Source organism: Mobula hypostoma, chromosome 1, assembly GCF_963921235.1.
Source record: "Mobula hypostoma chromosome 1, sMobHyp1.1, whole genome shotgun sequence".
In the NCBI taxonomy this organism is placed as follows: domain Eukaryota; kingdom Metazoa; phylum Chordata; class Chondrichthyes; order Myliobatiformes; family Myliobatidae; genus Mobula; species Mobula hypostoma.
In genome coordinates, this window is record NC_086097.1 from 164,075,773 (window position 1) to 164,098,706 (window position 22,934).

At 40.7% G+C, this 22,934-nt stretch overlaps 1 protein-coding gene across 9 annotated transcripts in view; it reads left to right on the forward strand.

The window, feature by feature from the left end:
• LOC134351958 (receptor-type tyrosine-protein phosphatase mu-like) overlaps positions 1 to 22,934 on the forward strand; it is a 1,067,206-nt gene that overhangs the window by 774,019 nt on the left and 270,253 nt on the right. For 6 of the 9 annotated variants that reach the window (XM_063058925.1, XM_063058929.1, XM_063058945.1 and 3 more), the window contains exons 13-15: positions 1,495 to 1,531; positions 6,305 to 6,379; positions 15,838 to 15,973. In XM_063058925.1, the coding sequence (XP_062914995.1) occupies positions 1,495 to 1,531; positions 6,305 to 6,379; positions 15,838 to 15,973 (248 nt within the window). The remainder of the gene's footprint in view (positions 1 to 1,494; positions 1,532 to 6,304; positions 6,380 to 15,837; positions 15,974 to 22,934) is intronic. The other 3 variants (XM_063058972.1, XM_063058982.1, XM_063058991.1) reach the window with 1 other exon arrangement.

The following is a 22,934-nucleotide window of genomic DNA, read 5'->3' on the forward strand; positions in this document are numbered from 1 at the left end:
TGGCAGCTGTAACCCTCGGTGTTCACGGACCTCTGATTTCCCACTGCACTAGCACTGTTAAAGCTGCAAGTCAATTGGCACTTCCTAGCATTTGTATCAAAGCGAGCATGGTAGAAACACAGGCCCAGCATCATCTGTTTCACAACCACAGGCATCCTTACGTTGGGGGCCTTGCTGACTGATCTTATTGAGGCAGGGAAAGGAGGAGGCATGATGCGCCGCTGCCTGGTTCAATGTGGACTATCAGCCATTTTAGTAAGCTCCCTGTAGTTCTCATGGGCACATTAGCAAGGGCTATGCGAACCTGAGCAGGCATTTGCTGCGTAAAGAATTCTTTAGAAATAAAACAAAGATGGTGATTTCCCAGGAGAGACAGCATGAGGTCCATTAGCTCTGACGGCTTAGCATTGCCGTGACGGGGTAAGGAGAGCAACTGTTTGGTGCACTCAGACTCCAATAGTCCAAAAGTCTGTAAAAGGTGAGTTTTCAGTGATCACTATTTATCGTGTTCAGGTGGGTCTTCAACCAAACTCACCAATCTTGCAGCTGTGGAATGACTGAGAGACGCTACCACGTAGTAGAATTTGGTGTCGTCAGCAGAGATTTCTCGCAGAGCGAATTGGGCCTCAGTTTGTACGAACCAAGTGATGGCATTTTGCTCCCAAAACTCTAGCAGTTTCAAAGTGACTGCACTGGCCGACATGTTCAATAACTCTGGAATCATCCTAGAGCACCAGGGTCACCAGTGTAGGTTCTCACGATTAAAATGAAGTGAGGTGTTTGATGTTTTGTGAAACCCATATCTCACTTTATTGAACTCCAAAGCCTAAACACAAAAGTGCGCTAAAAATCTTTACGTAATAACGTCATCACGTCAGACCAGCCTCTTAAAATGAAACCCCAACTCAATGTCGCTGTTTGTAAATTATGAGCGTTTCTCCCAATTACATTGCTCTACAGTGAGAACTTCCCAAAGAGCTGAGTTTTTGATGAGCATAATCATGATGGACTGAATGAACTCTTTCTTCAATGCTCTATGAAAGCTGAAAAACTTTGCCCATGAATAATGACTTGGAGGTGTTTTTACCATGCAATGCAATGGCTTCCTCTTAGCATTGCTGTAGCAATGCCAAAACCTGAAGCAAAATTGATTTTTTTTCTTGAAAAAAAATGCCAGTTCTGTTATTGAAGCACCCAAGGTCAATGTATTGTTGAAGTGAATGCTGCTTGCTGCCTTTGCCAATTAATTTCTTCCACTGTGCAGATAAATGTTAACTGAAGTATTTATCTAAAATGCCAAGTACATTTCATTCCAATTGTCAGAGAGTGGGATACATGCTGAATTTGCTGAGAGCTTTTGCTAATAATTGACCAAGCACGTTGCCTTACCTCTAAGTCAATCGTATCGATGGACTGTAAATAGAAATAGAGATGAACTTATCTTTACTTTAGCTGAAGAGCAAAAATGACAACTTTCCTCTTTATTTGAAACAGGAAACCAAAATTGACTGCGTCAGGGTGGCTACAAAAGGTATGTCTTGACTATCCCATCTTTTTATAACACTATCAGAAATTTCCATTTATTTCTGGCTAAAAATATATACAAACTCTGTCAAATTTTAGACAACCAGAATTCTGACGCCAACTATTTGCTTTAGGCATAACTGCATTAATATTTTAAAACTTTTTTAAAATTCTTCTGTATTTCTTGATACTGATTTGTTACAGTAATCAAAGTCTGCATCTCTCTGCTTTCATCAACTTATTAGAGCAACTATTAATGTTTCAACAAAAGATTCCATTTTAAATGTTATTTATTTTAAATTACTTTTCGGCTTCTGAAAGTATTTCTAAAAACTAATTCTGCGACAGTCTCTCCTAGCTTAACGGCAAATCTGCCCTAATTCAATAAATTTTAATGTAAATCTACAAACTGTAGTATCAATGGTCCAGTGGATTCTAAGAAGACTTTTTCTCTGCTTCTAGTACTTTCATTATTTATATGTATTTACTTAATGTGATTTTATTGACTCTCAAAGGACCACTTTCAAGTTGAACGACCTGCATTTCAGAGTTCAGCAATGGATTAAACTTATCCTTCAACTCGGCTGTTGAAATTCAATTCTTAGTTACAACATTTCCCCAACTCTTTTGAGTTTGCCAATGATATTTGTTCGCCTTTAAGTTTAGTGAGCATAAACAGAGGCCAGGGTAATACCAAAACATGAAGGATGTGTAATTTTGTCTTAGCACACGGTGTTACATGACCTCAGAAGTGGTAGTTACAAAAGATTACATGCATTTAGCTCAGTCAGTATTTATATTCGCTCCAAGGTTTCTGTATACATAAAGCCTGAAGAAAATCAGCTTTCAGTGCACCATTCCATGATTAAATAATGCACCTGCAATCTGAACAATGATTTACACAGATAGTGAGCAGGTGATGGTTTTCCTTCAAGCCTTAACTTCATTTAAAGAGCCACAGATGAATGAACATATTTTTCCAATCAGATATTGAGATATTGAAATTTTCCATAGATAAACAGTCATTTGGGTGAGTTAATACAAGGCAGGTATTCCTATGAAAGGATATATTTCCAAACATTAGCATGTTCAGGGAGAAAGGGTCGATATGCATAGATTTTTCATAGAGCATTCCAAATAGTGTCTGTAATCAGATAGACAGCTGAAAAGTAGATAAGAAAAACTGAAAGTAGTCATTTCATAATTTTGTGTGAATTTTGTTAAAATTAAGTGGCTTGATATGACAATACCTTAAATCTGGATTGACTGCTGTATCCATGAAGGAAGTTTGCACTGTGTCATTTCAAAACTCTCGGTCTTTGCACAATGCTATCAATCCTACTAGGTCAATTAGCAGACTTATTTAGTGCTGGTGTGCTCTGTGAAATGAGTAACACCATTGGATAATGCCAGACATCTTTTACCTCAAGGTATAATTAACTCAGGTGGAAAATGAAATTGTTTCAAAGCATTTGGTTTCTTGTCCAGCATTGTTCAAATTCAGATTCTAGTATGTTTTAAACCTCTAAATCTGTAATGTCTGTGTGTTCTAGTCAATAAATCTGTCAGTGACATTATTTGGAGGAAGCTGTTGGCTGCAGATGGCCACATGTGTTCGCTAAAACTTACCCTTTGAACTACCACTTATAGAGTAAAATTAACAGCCGTCAAACAAAAAAAAAGCAATGAGTTGAAGCTTCCAGAGAAGTAGTGAGAGATCTTTTGAGGAGCTAGTTTGAGGGAAATGGAGTGCAACTATGTTAACTCATGAGAGGCATAAATATAGTCACAGTCTTTTCATGGAGTCGGGGAGTCCAAATCTAGAGGGTATAGGTCTAAAATGAGAGGGGACAGATTTAAAGGGAACCTGAGGGCAACTGTTTCATGAAGAGGATGGAGGATATATGGAATGAGCTGCCAGAGGAGGTAGAGGAAAGTAGGATTATAATGTTTAATTAAAATTACAGAGCTACTTGCATTGGAGAGGTTTAGATAAGAAGGATGTGAGCTCAGGTACAAAATTTGGACAGCATGACAAGTTGGGCTGAATGGCCTGTTTCTGTGCTGTATAACTCAATGACTATAAATTGCTTTATCAGCATACAATATATGTATTGACTAAAGGGATATAGGTTAATACTTAAAATAATCACCCATATTGTCAGCAAAAATTCGCTGGGCAGGATATCTCACATTAGGAGGGGTCAGACTATTTCCTGCAGTCTGCAGTTCCAGGATGCTTTAGCCTGTTAAGTGATAAAGACTCAAGCTAAGATCTTCACAGAGAGAGCATTGTGGTATCCTGCATTTTAATGATCTACTGAAAAGAAAATAGATTAAGGAGTATTGGAACTTCAAAATTCAAAGTTCGAAGTAAATTTATTATCAAAGTACATACAAGTCACCATATAAAACACTGAGATTTCTTTTCTTGCGGGCATTCGCAGTAAATCCAAGAAACACAGTAGAATCTATGAAAAACTGCACCTAACAGAACAAACAATCAATGCACAAAAGACAACAAACTGCGCAAATATAAAAGAGAAAAGAAAAACATTAATAACTAAATAAACAACAAATATTGAGAACCTGAGATGTAGAGTCCTTGAAAGTGAGTCCATAGGTTGTGGAAACAGTTCAGTGATGGGGCAAGTGAAGTTATCCCCTTTGGTTCAAGAGCCTGATGGTTGAAGGATACTTACTGATCCTGAACCTGGTGGTGTGGGTCTTGAGGCTCCTGTACCAGCAGTAAAATGAGAATATGGTCTGGGTGGTGGAGTACTTGACGACAGATCCTGCTTGTCTGCAGCAGTGCTTCATGCAGATGTGCCCAATGCTCTGGAGCACTTTACCCATGATGGACTGGGTCGTATCCACTACTTTTTGTAGGACTTTCCATTCAAGGGCATTGGTGTTTCCATACCAGGCCATGATGCATCCAGTCAATATACTCTCCACCACACATCTTTAGGTGTTTGTCATTTAGATGTCATGTTGAATCTTTGCAAAATCCTAACGAAGTATAAGCACTACCATATTTTCTTCATAATTACACTTGCTCAGCCAGGACAGGTCCTCTGAAATGATAACACCGAGGAATTTAAAGCTGCTGACTGTCACCATCTCAGATCCCCCAATGAGGACTGGCGTTTGGAGCTCTGGTTTCCTCCTCTTAAAGTCAATAATTAGTTCCTTGCTTTTGCTGATGTTGAGTGAAAGGTAGTTGTGGCACCACTCAGCCAGAATTTCAATCTCCCCATTGAATGCTGATTCGTCACCATCTTTGATTCGGCCGACTACAGTGGTGTCCGTCAACAAACTTAAATGTGCAACACGCACAACACGCTAGAGGAACTCAGCAGGTCAGGCAGCATCCGTGGAAATGAACAGTCAATGTTTCCACGGTTGCTGCCCGACCTGCTGAGTTCCTCCAGCGTGTTGCTTTGACCCTAACATCTGCAGAGTATTTTGTGCTAAACTTAAATACGCATTGGAGCTGTGCTTAGCCTCAACGACATAGATATAAAAATGAGTAGGGCATGGTGCTAAACGCAGAGTCCTGTGGTGCACTTGTGCTGATGGAGATTGTGGAGGAGATGTTGTTGTCAATCTGAACTGACTGGGGTCTGCAAGTGAGAAAATCAAGCTATTTGATTTTCCTTAGGAAATTCATTCAAAGTGGAAGAATTCAATTTAAAACCAAGTCCAGAGGAATAAAGGGACAGAAGCATTTGCTTCAAAGGAAAAGCATAAAGGAACGATATTAAAATTTTGACTTTTCTACGCTCTTCAACAATAATTCATTACCTGAATGAATGAGGGATTCCAGTTGTATCATTCACCTTCTTAACCAGACTGACTGATTTTCAATGACTAATGGTTCATTTAGTAACCATTACTACACAGCTGAAGAGGGTTAATTCTATCATTTATTGGATGTTACTTTCTAAGGGCATATATCAGAGGCATATACTGTAGGGTGTTGAGTGTGAGGTGTCATTTTCATAAATCTGACAGTGGAATCTTGAAAATGATCAAATTTGTGAGTCTAGAGTAATGCATTAATGATGGTGTGCTTTATTCATGTCCATTTGTATGTTACCAGCAAATCTCAGCCCACGTGTCCCAAATACACTTTGCAAAGAGGAAATCTCAAGCAGAGCAAAGTAATGAAAGACTTCTGAAGATTTAATGCAATGTAGGATGAAGGAAAACATTGGTCCAGACGTAGTGACTTTTGTTGAGTTGAGAAGAGAAGGAACTGAGGAAGGAGAAGGGAGCAAATCACTTCCCTTATTGAAGGAGGAGAGATGTATGATGTCCGGTTGATACAAACCACTCTTGCTTTGTGTTTAGTTTGAGAGCGGAGAACAGACATTTCCCCAATAAGGAATAGTTCAGTAAAGAGTATCTAGAAGAGAAACACATCTAAATGAAAATGATCTTCTAATTGGTCACGTTGTTTTGTACATTAGCTGCATAAAGGTAAGCTATCGTGTAAATTGGGCAGTTATTTCTTTCGCATTGAATATTTTATGGAAGTGATGCAGCTCTCTATGGTTAATAAACAAATGTAAGATTTTAAATTCTTTTCTGTGCAAGAGAAATTGGTTATCAACAAAATATGTTGCATTGTCCGTAACATTCAATTTCTTTGAGAGAGAATTGTTGTAACATGTATGTAGGAGTATGGACACTGAGTAATTATTGTTGCTAGTCTAGCTTCAGTCTGGCTTTTTTTTCTCATGCATGCTGACCTGGAAATCTTCCTTTGCCTTAGCTGCGATAATTGTGACTCAGCTTACAACACCATACATTCGCATCGCCCCTGCTGCAGGCGACAACCAACTAACAGGTCAGATGTTCAACTACAGACCAGTCATAGTGCCTTTCTTTTTTGCCTCTTCGTCACTCACTCTCTCCCTTCACTTTCTGAGGTTTATTTTTTCTTGCTCTGTTACCTTCCACACAGCAAGTTCTTTTTGTTCTCACTACTGACATTCACCCCAACCTTAGGAGTTTGCAACTAACCCAGACACTTAGGGTATCTCTCTTCACTGCATGTTTTCATATTGCATTTCGTCTGTGAATGACTCATTGGGCCCGATGTGCGTAGATGTATGACTACCCTGACCTTACACTAACTCGTGACTGGACAGAGAAATACTATGGTGGAGAAATTAGTCTTTAGTTGTCAAACTCAAATGTACATGGAAGAAATGGTCTCCAGTTGCACTGCTTTCTACATCCAGTTCCTCTGAAGGCATTAAATGTACAGATGTGAGTGAATCAGTTTTGTTGCATATTCGTGCTGATGACCAGAGGCAAATTTCTCCCCCAACGTTATCTTTGCTTGTGCACAGTTCCTTGAAGAGATTATTAAGTTGGCCTACTGGACAGTCAATCACAGGACGATTTGAATAGACACACTATATTCATACCTCCATGAGCATAGTGTTGTGCTGATTGAGTTAAAGCAGAGTGGAGGGGTGGGGCTATGATGCACTAAAGTATATTTTGGTCAACAACCACTTCAAGTCCCTTGGTGAGAGACCATTTCCAATTTGAAACCTTCACATATTTTACTATTCAAATGTGTGCATACCACAATCAATTCCAGTCTTGCCATTAAATGTCCACTCTGTTCAGTATAAATTTTTTCATCTGCTTCCCCATAAACAATAGTAATGCCTCCCAGATAATATCAGATAATTTCAGTTCATTTTTTTGTAAAGAAGCCCTGGTGGATTCATTGGCTAACTGAAAATAGAGCTTAAGGTTTGTAAGTGTATTCAAATTCTATGTCATCAAAATATTGGTAGCTTATTTTCAGGTGGGGAAATTTGTATAACACTACTATTTAATTGGCCATTTCTCATGTGCATTTTGTTATATCTAAAAGCTATTCAAATATCAATTGCAGCTCAATGGTAGCAAATTGCCAAGGGCAGAATATTGTTAGTTTAAGTCCCATTCGAAAGGATAGAATACAGAAACTAGGCTAGCATTCCAGTCAAGTATCGTCTTTAGAGGGTTATCTTTCACATGAGTATGTCAAGCAGTAGTAAATCAAGGCAACTGGACTTGCTGTGTTGTCTAGAAGATATTTCGCCAATCGTCTGAGAGGTTTCTTCAGTTCTGATCCATGGTGGGGAGTTTCCTGGTTTACTAACTCTGTGAGTTGTTTAAAGATATAGTAATCACATGATGAGAATATTTCTTTTGTTAAGAGGCTGTTAAGAGTTGTAAAGGTAATGAGAGAGTCATTAGTCTTATATTTGCATGAATGGAGGTGTGAACTGTTGTGGCGACACCGGGGTAGAGATGTTCAGACTGCATTCTGAGTAGCTGATAGGTGGTATCGTACTCCACCCCTCTGTTCAGGCATGGGTTTTCCAGTTTGGTAAAGATAGCATCTTTAACCCTGCTTTCAAACCACCTGTCCTCCCTGTCCAAAATAAGACCATGAGACAAAGGAGCAGAAGTCGGCCATTCGGCCCATCGAGTCTGCTCTGCCATTTAATCATGAGCTGATCCATTCTCCCATTTAGTCCCACTCCCCCGCCTTCTCACCGTAACATTTGATGCCTTGGCTACTCAGATACCTATCAATCTCTGCCTTAAATACACCCAATGACTTGACTTCTACTGCTGCCCATGGCAACAAATTCCACAGATTCACCACCCTCTGGCTAAAAAAGTTCTTTTCCATCTCTGTTCTGAATGGGCGCCCTTCACTCCTTAAGTCATGCTCTCTCGTACTAGACTCCCCCACCATGCAAAACAACTTTGCCACATCCACTCTGTCCACGCCTTTCAACATTCGAAATGTTTCTAGGAGGACTCCCCTCATTCTTCTAAAATCCAAGGAGTGCAGTCCAAGAGCGGTCAAATGTTCCTTATATGTTAACCCTCTCTCTCCTGGAATCATTCTAGTGAATCTTCTCTGAACCCTCTCCAACGTCAGCACATCCTTTCTTAAATAAGGAGCCCAAAACTGCACACAGTACTCCAAGTGAGGTCTTACCAATGCCTTATAGAGCCTCAACATCACATCCCTGCTCCTATACTCTATTACTCTAGAAATGAATGCCAACATTGCATTCGCCTTCTTCACCACTGACTCAACCTGGAGGTTAACCTTAAGGGTATCCTGCACGAGGACTCCCAAGTCCCGTTGCATCTCAGAACTTTGAATGCTCTCCCCATTTAAATAATAGTCTGCCCGTTTATTTCTGCTACCAAAGTGCATGACAATACACTTTCCAACATTGTATTTCATTAGCCACTTCTTTGCTCATTATCCCAATCTATCCAAGTCTCTCTGCAGACTCTCTGTTTCCTCTGCACTACCGGCCCCTCCACCTATCTTTGTATCATCAGCAAACTTAGCCACAAAGCCATCTATTCCATTATCCAAATCGTTAATGTACAACGTAAAAAGAAGCAGCCCCAACATGGACCCCTGTGGAACACCACTGGTAACCGGCAGCCAACGAGAATAGGATCCCTTTATTCCCACTCTGTTTCCTGCCAATCAGCCAACGCTCTATCCACGTATGTAACTTTCCCGTAATTCCATGGATTCTTATCTTGTTTATCAGCCTCATGTGCAGCACCTTGTCAAAGGCCTTCTCAAAAAATCCAAATATACAACATCCGCTGCATCTCCATTGTCTAGCCTACTTGTAATTTCCTCAAAAAATTGCAATAGGTTTGTCAGGCAGGATTTTCCTTTAAGGAAACCATGCTGAGTTCTGCCTATCTTGTCATATACCTCCAGGTACTCCGTAACTTCATCCTTGACAATCGACTCCAACAACTTCCCAACCACCGATGTCAAGCTAAGAGGTCTATAATTTCCTTTTTGCTTCCTTGCCCCCTTCTTAAATAGCGGAGTGACATTTGCAATCTTCCAGTCCTCCGGAACCATGCCAGAATCTATTGACTTTTGAAAGATCATCGCTAATGCCTCCGCAATCTCCACAGCTACTTCCTTCAGAACATGAGGGTGCATTCCATCTGGTCCGGGAGATTTATCTACCCTTAGACTATTCAGCTTCCTGAGTACTTTCTCTGTCGTAATTGTGACTGCACACACTTCTCTTCCCTGCCACCCTTGAGTGTCCGGTATACTGCTGATGTTGCTGATGTCTTCCTCAGTGAAGACTGATGCAAAATACTTGTTCAGTTCCTCCGCCATCTCCTTATCTCCCATGACAATTCCTCCAGCATCATTTTCTATCGGCCCTATACCTACTCTCACCTGTCTTTTACTCTTTATATACTTCAAAAAGCTTTTAGTCTCCTTTGATATTATTTGCTAGCTTCCTTTCATAGTTCATTTTTTCCCTCTTAATGACCTTCTTAGTTTCCTTTTGTATGCTTTTAAAAACTTACCAATCCTCTGTGCTTCCCACTAATTTTTGCTTCCTTGTATGCCCTCTCCTTTGCTTTAACTTTGGCTTTGACTTCTCTTGTCAGCCGTGGTTGCATCCTTTTTCCATTTGAAAATTTCTTCTTTTTTGGAATATATCTGTCTTGCATCCTCCTCACTTCTCGCATAAACTCCAGCCACTGCTGCTCTGCAGTCCTTCCCGCTAGTGTCCCTTTCCAGTCAACTTTGGCCAGTTCCTCTCTCATGCCACTGTAATTTCCTTTACTCCACTGAAATACCGACTCATCGGATTTCGGCTTCTCTTTTTCAGATTTCACAGTGAACTCAATCATGTTATGTTCACTGCCTCCTAAGGGTTCCTTCACCTCAATCTCTCTAATCACCTCCGGTTCATTACACAATACCCAATCCAGTACAGCCGATCCCCTAGTGGGCCCAACAACAAGCTGTTCTCAAAAGCCATCTCGTAGACATTCTACAAATTCTCTCTCTTGAGATCCAGTGCTGACCTGATTTTCCCAATCCACTCACATGTTAAAATCCCCCACAATTATCATAACACTGCCCTTCTGACAAGCCTTTTCTATTTCCTGTTGTAATTTGTAGTCCACATCCCTGCAGCTGTTTGGAGGCCTGTGTATAACTGCCATCAGGGTCCGTTTACCCCTGCGATTTCTTAGCTCAACCCATAAAGATTCTGAACCTTCTGATCCTATGTCACCTCTTTCTAATGATTTAATATCATTTCTTACCAATAAAGCCACACCACTCCCTCTGCCTACCTGCTTATCCCTCCGATACACCGTGTATCCTTGGATGTTCAGCTCCCAGAGACATGCATCCTTTAGCCACGTCTCAGTGATGGACACAATATCATACCTGTCAATCTGTAGCTGTACAACAAGATCATCCACCTTATTCCTTATGCTGCGTGCATTTAAGTATAACACCTTAAGTCCAGTATTTGGTACTTTTTGCTTTGATTGCACTGCAACTCATCCCATTGGCTGCAAATTTGCCCCATCACCTGCCTGTCCTCCCTGACATCTTTACTGCTCACTGTCTTAGATTTATTTCTGTTTTCCCCCTCCTGCTCTATCATTCCGGTTCCCATCTCCCTGCCAAGTTAGTTTAAACCCTCCCTAACAGCTCTATTAAACCTTCGCGCCAGGATATTGGTCCCCTTTGGATTCAGGTGTAACCAGTCCCTTTTGAACAGGTCATACTTCCCCCAGAAGAGATCCCAATGATCCAAGAACCTGAAGCCCTGTCTCCTGCACCAGTCTCTCGGCACGCATTCATCTGCCTGATCCTACTATTCTTGCCCTCGCTAGCACGTGGCACAGGTATCAATCCAGAGATTATTACCCTGGAAGGTCCTGCTTCTCAGCTTCCTTCCTAATTTCTGGAAATCTCCCTTCAGGACCTCCTGTCTTTTCCTATCTATGTTATTGGTACCAACATGAACAAAGACAGCTGGCTGCTCGCCCTCTTCCTTCAGAATATTCTGGACCCGATCCCAGACATCCCGTACCCTGGCACCTGGGAGGCAACACACCATGCGGGTATCTCTATCGGGCTCACAGAATCTCCTGTCCGTTCCCCTGACTATGGAACCCCCTATGACTACCGCATTCCTCTTCTCCCTCCTTCCCTCCTGCACAACAGCGCCAGACTCAGTGCCAGAGACCCGGTCACCCTCTGTCAGGTCATCCCCCTCAACAGCATCCAAAACCAGATAGTTGTTGCTGAGGGGGGCAGCCACAGAGGTGCTCTCCACTATCCAGGCATTTTGTTATCAACAAAGGAGCGTCCCTTGTTCCTTGGTGTAGATACACAGCTGGGTCTGGACCTGAGGTGTTAGCTCTACTATTTTGGGCCATCCATTTGTGAAGTGGTTGTTTTGTCTCGCCGATAACAGATCTGTGCAGTTCTCATTGCATTGGATAGCATAAACAATATTGTTCTGTTTATGTTTGAGTGTAGGATCCTGGGGCTGGACAAGTTTCTGTCTGAGTGTGTTTGTAGGTTTGAAAAACACAGGGATTTGGTGACTGTTGAAAATCCTTCTGAGTTTCTCTGAAACACCAGCTACATATGGGATGACTATATTTTTCCATCTGCTTTGGTCCTTACTTTAGACTGTTTGGATGATGTTCCTGTTGGTTTTTGTTGCTGTCTTGATGAAGACCCAGTCAGGGTACCCACCATGGATAGGAACTGAAGAAGCCTCTCAGATGAGTGGCGAAACATCTTCCAGACAACACAGCAAGTCCAGTTGCCTTGATTTACTACTGCTTGATATACAATGACCTGGATGACTGAGAACATTCACAGACATATTTCACGAGTAGTTAAACTGAGGCATTGTCTGCCCTCACTGGTGGATGTAAAGTATTCCACTGCATTACCTTGAAGTGCAAGGGAGATATCTCAGAAGTCCTCACCAACATATATTCTCAACCACAATGATTACCTGGTGACTGTCATGTTGCTCTTTGTGGGATACTGCAGTGCTGTTGTATTTCCTGTGCAACAGCAGTGACAATGACTTTGCTGGGTTTAAAGTATCCCAATGTTGTGAAAGGTGGGAAGGCCTTTTTTCCCCCTCTGTTTTGCAAGTATTTCACTGGAAAGTGCTACTAAGATATGGGTCCAATTAATAGCTTTCAAATATTCCAAAGGGTGTTATGGGATGAGTAGTTTAGCACCCGATAAATATTTACATTGCTTGCCAAATTTCACATGAACAATTTTCTGGGGAAACATGTACACCTGGAATAGACTGTCCTGCAGGCCTTTAATCTGTTGGTAGCTCTCCCAAATGTGGCTAGACAACAAGGAAAAATATTCACAAAGAACTACTCTGATCAGCATGCATGGACTTTCTCCTCTTTCCAAGTCATTTGTGTGTAGGTTAAGGTCGAGGTGAACAATTACTGTGTAAATCTTTCAATGAATAATACTCCAAAAAGTGTGAATGATTAAGGGCAACAAGTACCAGAATCAGAATGATTGGTGGCAAATCCTGGAACGTTAATGGCCTTGTAAACCTAAATGGCTCAGTGTTGACTAAACACAAATACGGAAAATGAGGAATGTGCAGCACTTAATTGGCACCAGAGCCAACATGAAAATAAAATACGTTATAAATGATGCATAGAATATGCAAAATACAATTATATTTGGGTATTTTTAATAGATCACCTTTACCAAATTATTGTACGCAACAATTGTTATGGGTAGTCTCAATTGAAGGGCATTACTTTGTTTATGTTTGATAAAAATTTGGAATCTGAACTCTTCTTGAGCAAAAGTTTTGGCAAATGTTAATTTCTCTGTTCTGTCCTGAAATGCAGGGGGGCAGCTAGAACTGCTTTACATTTTAATCTTGTGGCTCTTCTATAGCACATTTGTAGAGGGTCAAGTTTATCTGCCTCACAGGAGCCTGATGTAAAATGAAACAGACTTTCATACTTTCTGCAACACAAACCAAATACATTTTAATGCTCTCTGGTGTTACTTAAGATTTATTGCTCCTCTTTTTCTTGTATTTGTGAGATAAATTTGTCATTTCAACCATGGTTATCTAAGCTATGACACTGCACAGTAATGTGAAAATATTAAGAGCCTACATACTGTGCAGGGTGTATGAATGTTCTATGATAGCTTATTGAAACAAATGACTGGCAATATTTCTTTGCTGTTCCTACAATATCAGAATGGATTGATGGACAAATTAGCTCATTCTGAATATACTATTTAAACAAATTAACTGGAAATGGAAAGTTCTTTCACTTTTGGGCCGATATTTTGACGAAACAATAGGAAAAATATAATCACTTCCATTGATTTTGCCTCTGTATAAAATTTTCTTCCATGTGGATGGAACACTGGTTATAAATTGACTTGAGATTTTAAGCCATACATAGCTTCTCCAAAAGCAGAGTTTCTCTCAGATATATCTCACTCAAATTCATATCAAGGGCAGGCTGTGATGATGTGGACTACTTAATCTAGGTTTCACATTTGAGACGGAAGGGGATTTAATTTGAAGCATGCAGTAAGTGATAATATTAGCCAATTTATCTTCCTAGCGTTAACTAAGAAACAGAAAACTGGAATAGGTTCCCCCACCCCCACCAGCTTCATTTGACCTCTGCTGACATGCTGCCCAGTTTGAGGATGGGTTCATCTAGTGATAAGCCAGCCGGTGGCCAGCACTGAAATTCAAGGTGAATGGTCCCAAGTTCAAATCCAGCCAGCCAGCTCCTTGCACAGTCTCTATTTGTGCTGGGTTGAGTAGCGAGCTATCAACTCGGCCTCATAAAAAAAAGTCAAATGCTATGAAGGTGACAAAAATGTCGCCCGATGCACTGCAAGGTGGGAAAAGGAACAACAGTCTAGTGCTGGAGCTCTTGGACAAATATCCCCTCAGGTGAATGAAGCTGACCCGGTTTTGACTAAAGGGGGAAATGTCTGCAGAGCTTTAGTGAAGTTTGCTGTGGTGTGGGATCTAATGGCAGCAATTGAGCATTATGGTCAGAATCCAGTAGGATCTGTCTAGCATAATAAGATAATTATAATATGGTACTAATAAATGGTTTAAAAGCAAGATAACTTGGTTAGTTAACATATTTGTATTTTAACTTTAAAAAAGGGGAGAAATGACCAAATTTCCAAAGTAATTTTTCCAAATAGTGAGTGGTCTGCACAGCCTGAAATGAGGTTGGCACCAGACGTTTTTTGCAGCATTCAAATAGCATCAGAGTGAACTCTTGAAGGTCTGAAAATTATAGCCAAATTGGGGAAAGAGTGGAACTAAATGGAAGCATCTAGCAAATAGATAGCGCAGGTATATTGAAATGAATGGCCCTTTTCCTTGATGCATTATTGTTAGGATGCCATCATGGAAAAGGTATAGGTGGAAGTGGGAAGGGAGTGAGTCAAGTTCAGTATTGGGGAGTATATGAGCCCTCCCCTACAAACTTTCATCTACTAATTCTGAGGGAAAGGCTATTTCAGCAAATGTTATTGTGACATTCCTTCACACTATACAGGAAACTGTATAAGTAACAGTTGATAAGAAAGCTTCATGTGCCAAAATGCTCCTTGCTAGTTATCTCATTCAAGCAGATATTAAATGTTTCTGCCAGGACTCCAATCATTCAGTGCTTGCCTGGATTATGAATAAATAGCTCAATATAGCTGTGTGCGTGCAAAATGCAACCAGAATTTGGAATTCTAAAAGGTGGAAGGGGCTGTATTGTCTAAATGAAACAATAGAGATGGAATGCATGCCAAATAAGCTTATCTCACTCTTTCAACCACTGGAGCAACTAGTGAAAAAATTACTGTTTTTTCAATAAGATATATTTGAGGGTTAAGTCCTAGCCAATCAACGGTAGAGAGAGGATTTGTTCATTTCTGATTCAAGTGTATTCAGGTATAGAATTGACAGTTAATATGAAATGGTTGAAGGTTAACTGCTGTTTGTGGATTGATAACATTTTTTTTTGGGGGGGGTGTGAAATACTGAAACATCCAGACCACATTGTCTATCTTACCTTGTCTTTCCACGGCACTACATTTCTCAATAAAATTCAGCCCAGAGAAAGTACTATTAACAAAAAGATGTAGAAGATCCAATTACCTTATTTATGTTGTTTATAGATCAATACGCAAACATAAACTAAAATTTGAAATGAATGAATTAATGTGTCTGCCAAAGTCCCACACATCTTTTATAAAAACATTACGTGACCCTATTGATGTGATCATGTGTGCAGCAAAATTTCAAGGCCAGGATTTGTTTCCTTAGTCTTTAATGTGCATAGTGATTTATATTTTACGGGTGCAAGTGGAGACACCTTGTTTCTTTAATCTTCCTCCTATGTGAATTCACTGCCTTTCAGGAAGCGCGACTCGTAAACCGAGCGCAGAAGAGCCGGAGAAACAGACGGACCACACAGTGAAAATCGCCGGGGTTATTGCTGGAATTCTTCTGTTTGTCATCATTTTCCTTGGCATTGTGTTGATCATGAAGAAGAGGTATGTGAGGCAACAGGGAGAGAAAGAGAGTAATTTAATCATAGTGAGATGAATTCTATTACTTCACAACCCTAACCCTGCCTTAGTACGGTTCTAACACGACAGTACATCAAAGAAATTCCTTTGCATTCATTGGTAGAAATTTCAGTGAATGGGCCCTTCTTTTAAGAGGTAATCACTAATATTTCTTATGGAAAGTAAGTATGCACATTTCCCAAAGGTCAATAGTTATATATTTTCACAGAAACAAAGCATTAAAATTGCAAACAAAGCCCTCAAAATGTTGATAAAACTCAACAGACTGCACAGAATGAGAAAGGACTTTTCTTCATAGAGTGGCAATTTGACTTTGATCTGTGAACACATAATTAACACATGAATTCTATGTGGATTGCATGTTTTAGATCAGTGCAGAAAACAGCATTGTTTCTACTGCCCCACAAAATGCAGTGGCACTGCTAGGGTTATCATCAGAATACAACCACAAGCCATGCTGGTTCACAGTATTACATCCATCCTCAGTAATAGCATAATTAAACACAATCCCTAATATAGGAAATTTTTTAATCTGGATCATATGGTATTTGTGGGATGTGTGATCACCCTAATTAATCCTCACAAAAACTCATTGAAAATTCTGTTGTTTTAATTAGAAATGGTGGCACACTATATATTACCATAGCAATGCTGCTCAGCTGAAACTAGTCTCAATTAAAGGTTCGACATTTTACAAGAAATGTCAGCAAGATGTAGAAATAACCATTATGGTACCACAATATCTAAAGTATAAATAAAAGTGCAAGAAGAAGATGTCTGAGGTCAATGTTTTATGAATAGCTGTGCCTGATTTGTGATTTGGAGAGAATCAGAGTTGAATTGCTTCTTAAGGAAAATGACTCCAGACGAGTTCATGTGACTGTGAAATTAATAAGGCTTTCAATACAGTCTGTGAAATATGCCGCAAGATATTTCCAAATGTGTCTCAAAGATAACCCAATAAACATCACATAACAAACACTGTTTTCGACTAGTCCTGACTCAAGGTACTTCCATGTAGTCAAGTCCTCATGTATATGTTGACCTCTTCACTACCTGAGTATATCATGTTCGATCTTCTGTAGTTCATGATTAATTGTGAGGGGTGAGCTGGAGAGATGTGTTGAAGGGAGATTCTGACATTTGAGGTATAATAGAGTGCTGTCCTTAGAGTCAAAAAGTCATAGAACAATACAGCGCAGAACAGACCCTTCAGCCCATCTAGTCCATGCCAAACCATTAATCTGCCTAATCCCATCAACCTGCACCCAGTCCATCTCCCTTCCATCCACGTACCTATCCAAATGTTTCTTAAATGTTGAAATTGACCCTGCATCCTCCACTTGTTCCACACTTTCATGACCCTTTGAGTGAAGAAGCTCCACCGGATATTACCCTTAAACATTTCACCTTTCACTCTTAACCCATGATCTCTAGTTGTAGCCTCATTCAACCTCAGTGGAAAAAGCCTGCTTGCATTTACCCTAGCTACACCTGTTATGTGTCTGGTACTGGGAAGCCAGGTGACCGTGAATAACACGCACGGGAGACAGAAAGGTGAGGAATAAATGTGCTGCTATTTATTTTATTTGTAGGTCATCTACCCAGAATGACTTCTCACATTCCATTCAGTACATAACACACAGGGAAGCTTGACAGCATTCTGTAAGGGTCCAGATATGCATGAATACTTAACATATCCCTCCCCTCATACACAGACCAGCTGCTGAACTATTAACATTCAATGGAATAATCATCAACCACACAACAACAAAAATCATTTTTTCTCAAAACTAGGAAAAGACAATAGACTACTTCTATTCCCAGATATAACCCTGGGGATTCTGCCCCATGTGCTGATGGTTAATCACTAAACTAGAGATCCAATCTGACTGCCTGTTCTTTTGAGGGTACCGACGACCTGGGAATGACGTTAAAGTCAGTTTATCTCTTGGTAGTGTATGTACAGATCTTGGCTTGGGTAGTGAGGGGCACCTCAGAAAGCACAGTTGATGGGGGGACCACTGGTTGTGTCATTTGATTGTAACAGAACCCTGTCCCTTTTCTACAACTGGATCTGGATTGGTCAGTTTGTGCTGGTTTTCAGTGGCCTCAGAAGTGGGCAACAGCTGATCAGCATGCCCTCTCCAGATGTGTGACTAGTTCCCACTGTGTACAACACGGGACCAGATTGTGCCACCAACCTCCCTCAGGTATCCACTCCATTCCAGAGATGTAGTTCCAGCAAGTAATCTCCCTCCTGCTTTGGAACTTCTGACACATCTCTCTGTTTGGGTTTTCTGTTCATTTAGCACAATCTGTTTTGTGTTTGGGTGATTAGAATCAGGTCAAGTCAGGTGCAAAGCTTCTTTTCATCAATGCAGTGGCTGGAGTAATTTTTGTGGTGGCATGAGGTATATTGAGTTGTGTCAACAAGATGCTGGTTGAGGGATCCACTTCCCACTGAAGCCTTGAGGATTTGTTTCATTGTTTTTATTAATCGTTCAGCAAGGCTAGTAGTGGCTGGGTGATATGGTGCTGACTTGGTGTGCTGAATACCGTTTGCGTCCATAAATGCCTCGAACTCTTCAGACATGAGCTGTGGGCCATTGCCACTTACAAACTGTTGAGAAAGTTTAAAACAGCTAAAGATAGAACATAGCTTCCCAATACATTTTTCGGATTTAGTACTCCTCATGATGGAGACCTTAGGCCATTTACTTTATGTGCCATTATGGCCAGGTACAGGTGCTGCAAAATCTATGTGAATCCTCTGCCATGGTTCTTCAGGCCATTCCCATGGATGCAAAGAAGCAAGCTGAGGAACATTTCTCACTCACTGACTATGTGGGCATGCTTTGTCCTTCTCTTCAATGTCACATCCAGTCCTAGCCTGAGCTAGAGCTGCATGCAATTTCTTTCACGTGCACTGCACCACAGTGACCTGTCTATAGCTCGTCTAACACTTGCTTTCTTAATGGTGGAGGAATGACAACTCATAGTCGCTCCATAGAAAACATCCTGCTTGGACTGTGAGCTCCTTCTATTGAGTCTGATAACATTTTAATTCGATAGTTAGCTCTCCTTTCCATTCGGGAGTTACCATGTCCACTAATTTAGACGGAACAGGGTCAGTACATGTGTGCTTCCAGACTTGTGCCACAGTTGTCAGAGCTGCAGATACTTCCTTGGCTCTGGAGCTGTAATAGGTAAGGGAAGTCTGGATAGTCCATCAGGGTTAAAATAAACATGAATACATAAGAAGACCCCTCATTATTTTCTATAACTTTATCAAATCTCCCCTTAGTCTTCTACATTCTAGGGAATGAAGTCCGAACCTGTTCAATCTTTCCCTGCAGCTCAGGTCCTCAAGCACCAGAAACAATCCTGTAAGTTTTCTCTTTACTCTTTCAATCTTATTTACATTTTTCCTGTAGGTAGGTGACTAAAACTGCACATAGTACTCCAAATTAGGCCCTACCAACGTTTCATACAACTCCAACATAACATACCAACTCCTGTATTCAGTACATTGATTTATGAAGGCCAATGTGCCAAAAGCTTTCTTTACCATCCTTTCTATCTGTGACACCCCTTTCAAGGAATTATGGATCTGTATTCCCAGATCTCTCAGTTCTATCCCACTCTTCTGTGCCCTGTCACTCTCCATGTAGACCTACCTGGTTGGTCCTCCCAAAGTTTAACACCTCACATTTGTCTGCATTAAATTCCATCTGCTATTTTTCAGCCCATTCATCCAGCTGGTCCAGATCCCACTGTAAGCTTTGATAGTCCTTCTCATTGTCCACTACACACATGATCTTGGTGTCATCTACAAATTTGCCGATTCAGTTTATTACATTATCATCCAGCTCATTGATAGAGATGACAAACAACAACAGACCCAGCACATCAGTAGTCACAAGCCTCCAGTCAGAGAGGCAACCATCTACTACCACTCTCTGGCTTATCTCACAAAGCCAATATCTAATTCAATTTACTACCTCATCTTCAATGCCAAGTGAATGAACCTTCTTGACTTTGTCTAAGGTCTTGCTGAAGTCAATGTAGACAACACCCACTGCTTTGCTTTTGTCAACTTTTCTGGTGATATCCTCTAAAAGCTATAAGATTGGTTAGGCACAAAGCCATGTTGACTATCCATATACTTATAGATCCAATCCCTTAGAATACCTCCCAATAAATTTCCCACTACTGATGTCAGGCTTACTGGCCTATACTCCTGTTGTTACCTTAGAGCCTTTCTTAAACAATGGAGCAACATTAGCTATTCTCCAATCTTCCAGCACCTCACCTGTGGCTAAGGATGTTTTAAACGTCTCTGCAAGAGCCCCTGCAATTTCGGCACTGGCCTCCCACAGGATTCGAGGAAACACTTTCTCAAGCTCTAAGGATTTATCCACCCTAATTTGCCTCAAGACAGCAAAACTCTCTTCCTCTGTTACCTCCATGAGCTTGTTGCAGCATTGTGTCACATGTAAAGACTCTATGTCCATCTGCTGAGTAACTACTGATGCAAAAAAATCAATCTCCCCCATCTCGTTCAGCTCCATGCATAGATTACCATTCTGTTCTTCCAGAGGACCAATTTTGTCCCTTGCTATCTTTTTGCTTTTAACATATCTGTAGAAACCTTAGGATTCCCCTTCATCTTGTCTGTTTTTCGCCCTCCTGATTTCCTTAAGTGTTCCCTTGCATTTTTTATACACCTCAAGTGTCTCATTTCTTCTTACCTGCTTATATCGGTTATGTACCTCCTTATCTTTCTTAGCCAGGCCCTCAAAATCTCTCAAAAACCAACATTCCCTAAACCTGTTATCCTTGCCTTTTATTCTGACAGGAACGTACAAACTCTGTACTATCAAAATGTCACTTCTGATAGGTGCACTTTAGTTAGAAAACAGCCTGTCCTCATCTGCACTTGCCAGATTATTTGTAATACAATCCAACTCAGAATCTTAACCCAAGGACTAGACCTTTCCTTTTCTATAATTACTTTGAAACTAATGACATTATGATCACTCAATGCAAGGTGTTCACCTACACAAACTTCTGTTACCCACCCTCTCTCATTCCCTGATAGCAGATTTAGTATTGTGCTCTCTCTGGACTTCTATGTACTGATTAAGGAAACTTACTTGAACACATTTGGCAAACTCTTTCCTATCCAGCCCTTTCAGTGTATGGGCGTCCCAGTCAATATGTGGAAAGTTGAAATTACCTTCTCTCTCAGCCTTATGTTTCTTGGAACAGTTTGTGATCTCTCTACAAATTTGCTCTTCTAAATCCTGCAGACTGTTAGGTGGTGTATAATATAATTCTTTAATATAATACCTTTCTTATTCCTCAGTTCTATCTGTAAAGCCAGTTACTTGTGTCCTGCACCTTAGGTGTAACTACCTCCCTCTATTTCCTCCATATTGTTCTCCAGTCCTGAAGAAGGGTCTTGGCCCAAAACATTAACTGTCTGTTCATTTCTATGGATGCTGCCCGACCTGCCGAATTCATCTAGCACCTTCTGTGTGTTGCTTTGGATTTTCAGCATCTACAGTATTTCTCATGTCCCTGTATGTTGTAGTCTACCAATCCTTCAACCTCTTGAATGATCCAGACTTCATTCATTTCCTGCTCCATCTCCTTAACATGGTCTGTTAGAGGCTGCAACTGGATGCACTTCTTGCAGGTATAGTCGTAAGTGACACTAGAGATCTCCTTCCTTTCCTACATCCAGCAATAGCAGCATTCCACTATTCTGCTTGGCATCCCCACAGCTCTAAGTGTACAATTAGAAAGAAAGCCTTGATGATCAAAGCCTCATCTTCCTACTCTAACACTGGCCCCCTCTCACAGTGACCGCTCCCACAATGGCTGTTCCAATAAAGCCTAACTTCTTTATATTGGCCCTTGTCACGTGCCTAGTGCTGCATAATCCAATGTCTTCTCGGGAACTGTGGCGTGTAAAACCTGCTGACTGCCCCGTTCACTTCTTTTAAACTCTCTCTTCCTCTACGCAATATGATGTCTTCTAAGGAACTGTGGTACGTTAAGTGTATTAAAGAGTATATTCTGGTGAAGCAAAATTAACCATACGTGCCTAAAGAGCTTTGAATGGTCATCTATGATAAAGAAAGAGTAATTAACTATTTTTACCCCTCTGATTAGTTTCTCTTTCCTAAGACTGAATAGAGTCCATTACGATTTTTTTTACCCCTAAGGTGAGAAGTGTGATGTTGCATAAGCCTATTGAGGTTGATGAAAACAGTTAAAAAAAGGCAAATGAAGCCAAGCTGGCATAATTTGATTAGAATGCTGTGGTTTGAAACCTTGAGTATTTGTAGTCAAGTTGTACTCAGGTTATGTCGTTATAAATCACAAATCTGTTCCCTATTCAACAGATGTATAGTTCTCTTGAAGACTGAGGGACAGAGAGAGGATGCCTTATCTTGCAAAATTGCAGCTTGTTTTTGTTAGAATGACAGCAGAACTTAAAGCAATTACTGTGGTCATTGCTCTGGCTTTATCTAAGTAGCCTATAGATTCACATATCTGCATTAACATACAGTAACTCTCCAAAAATCCCCCACCTTCACAGTCATTGGCTTGATCTGTGGACCATATTTGAAATTATTCTATTTGTATGCAATGAAGTGGAGCTCAGGGTTTCTGGAGGCCTGGCTCTTTCAATCCAAGTCACCAAGGAAGTGGATAGCCTTCTGTGATCTTCCTGCAATCTCCAGGGCATTGGTGTGAGCAACTCAGTAGAAAAGACACACGGGATTTTTAATGCAGCTGCATAGATATTCCAATGCACGTGAAACACGGTGTGAGGGTAGTGTTTAGTTGTAGCATCAATGATGTCATGAACTGTTCTCCAATTGCAATGCCCTTTCTCCTCCTGTGGGTT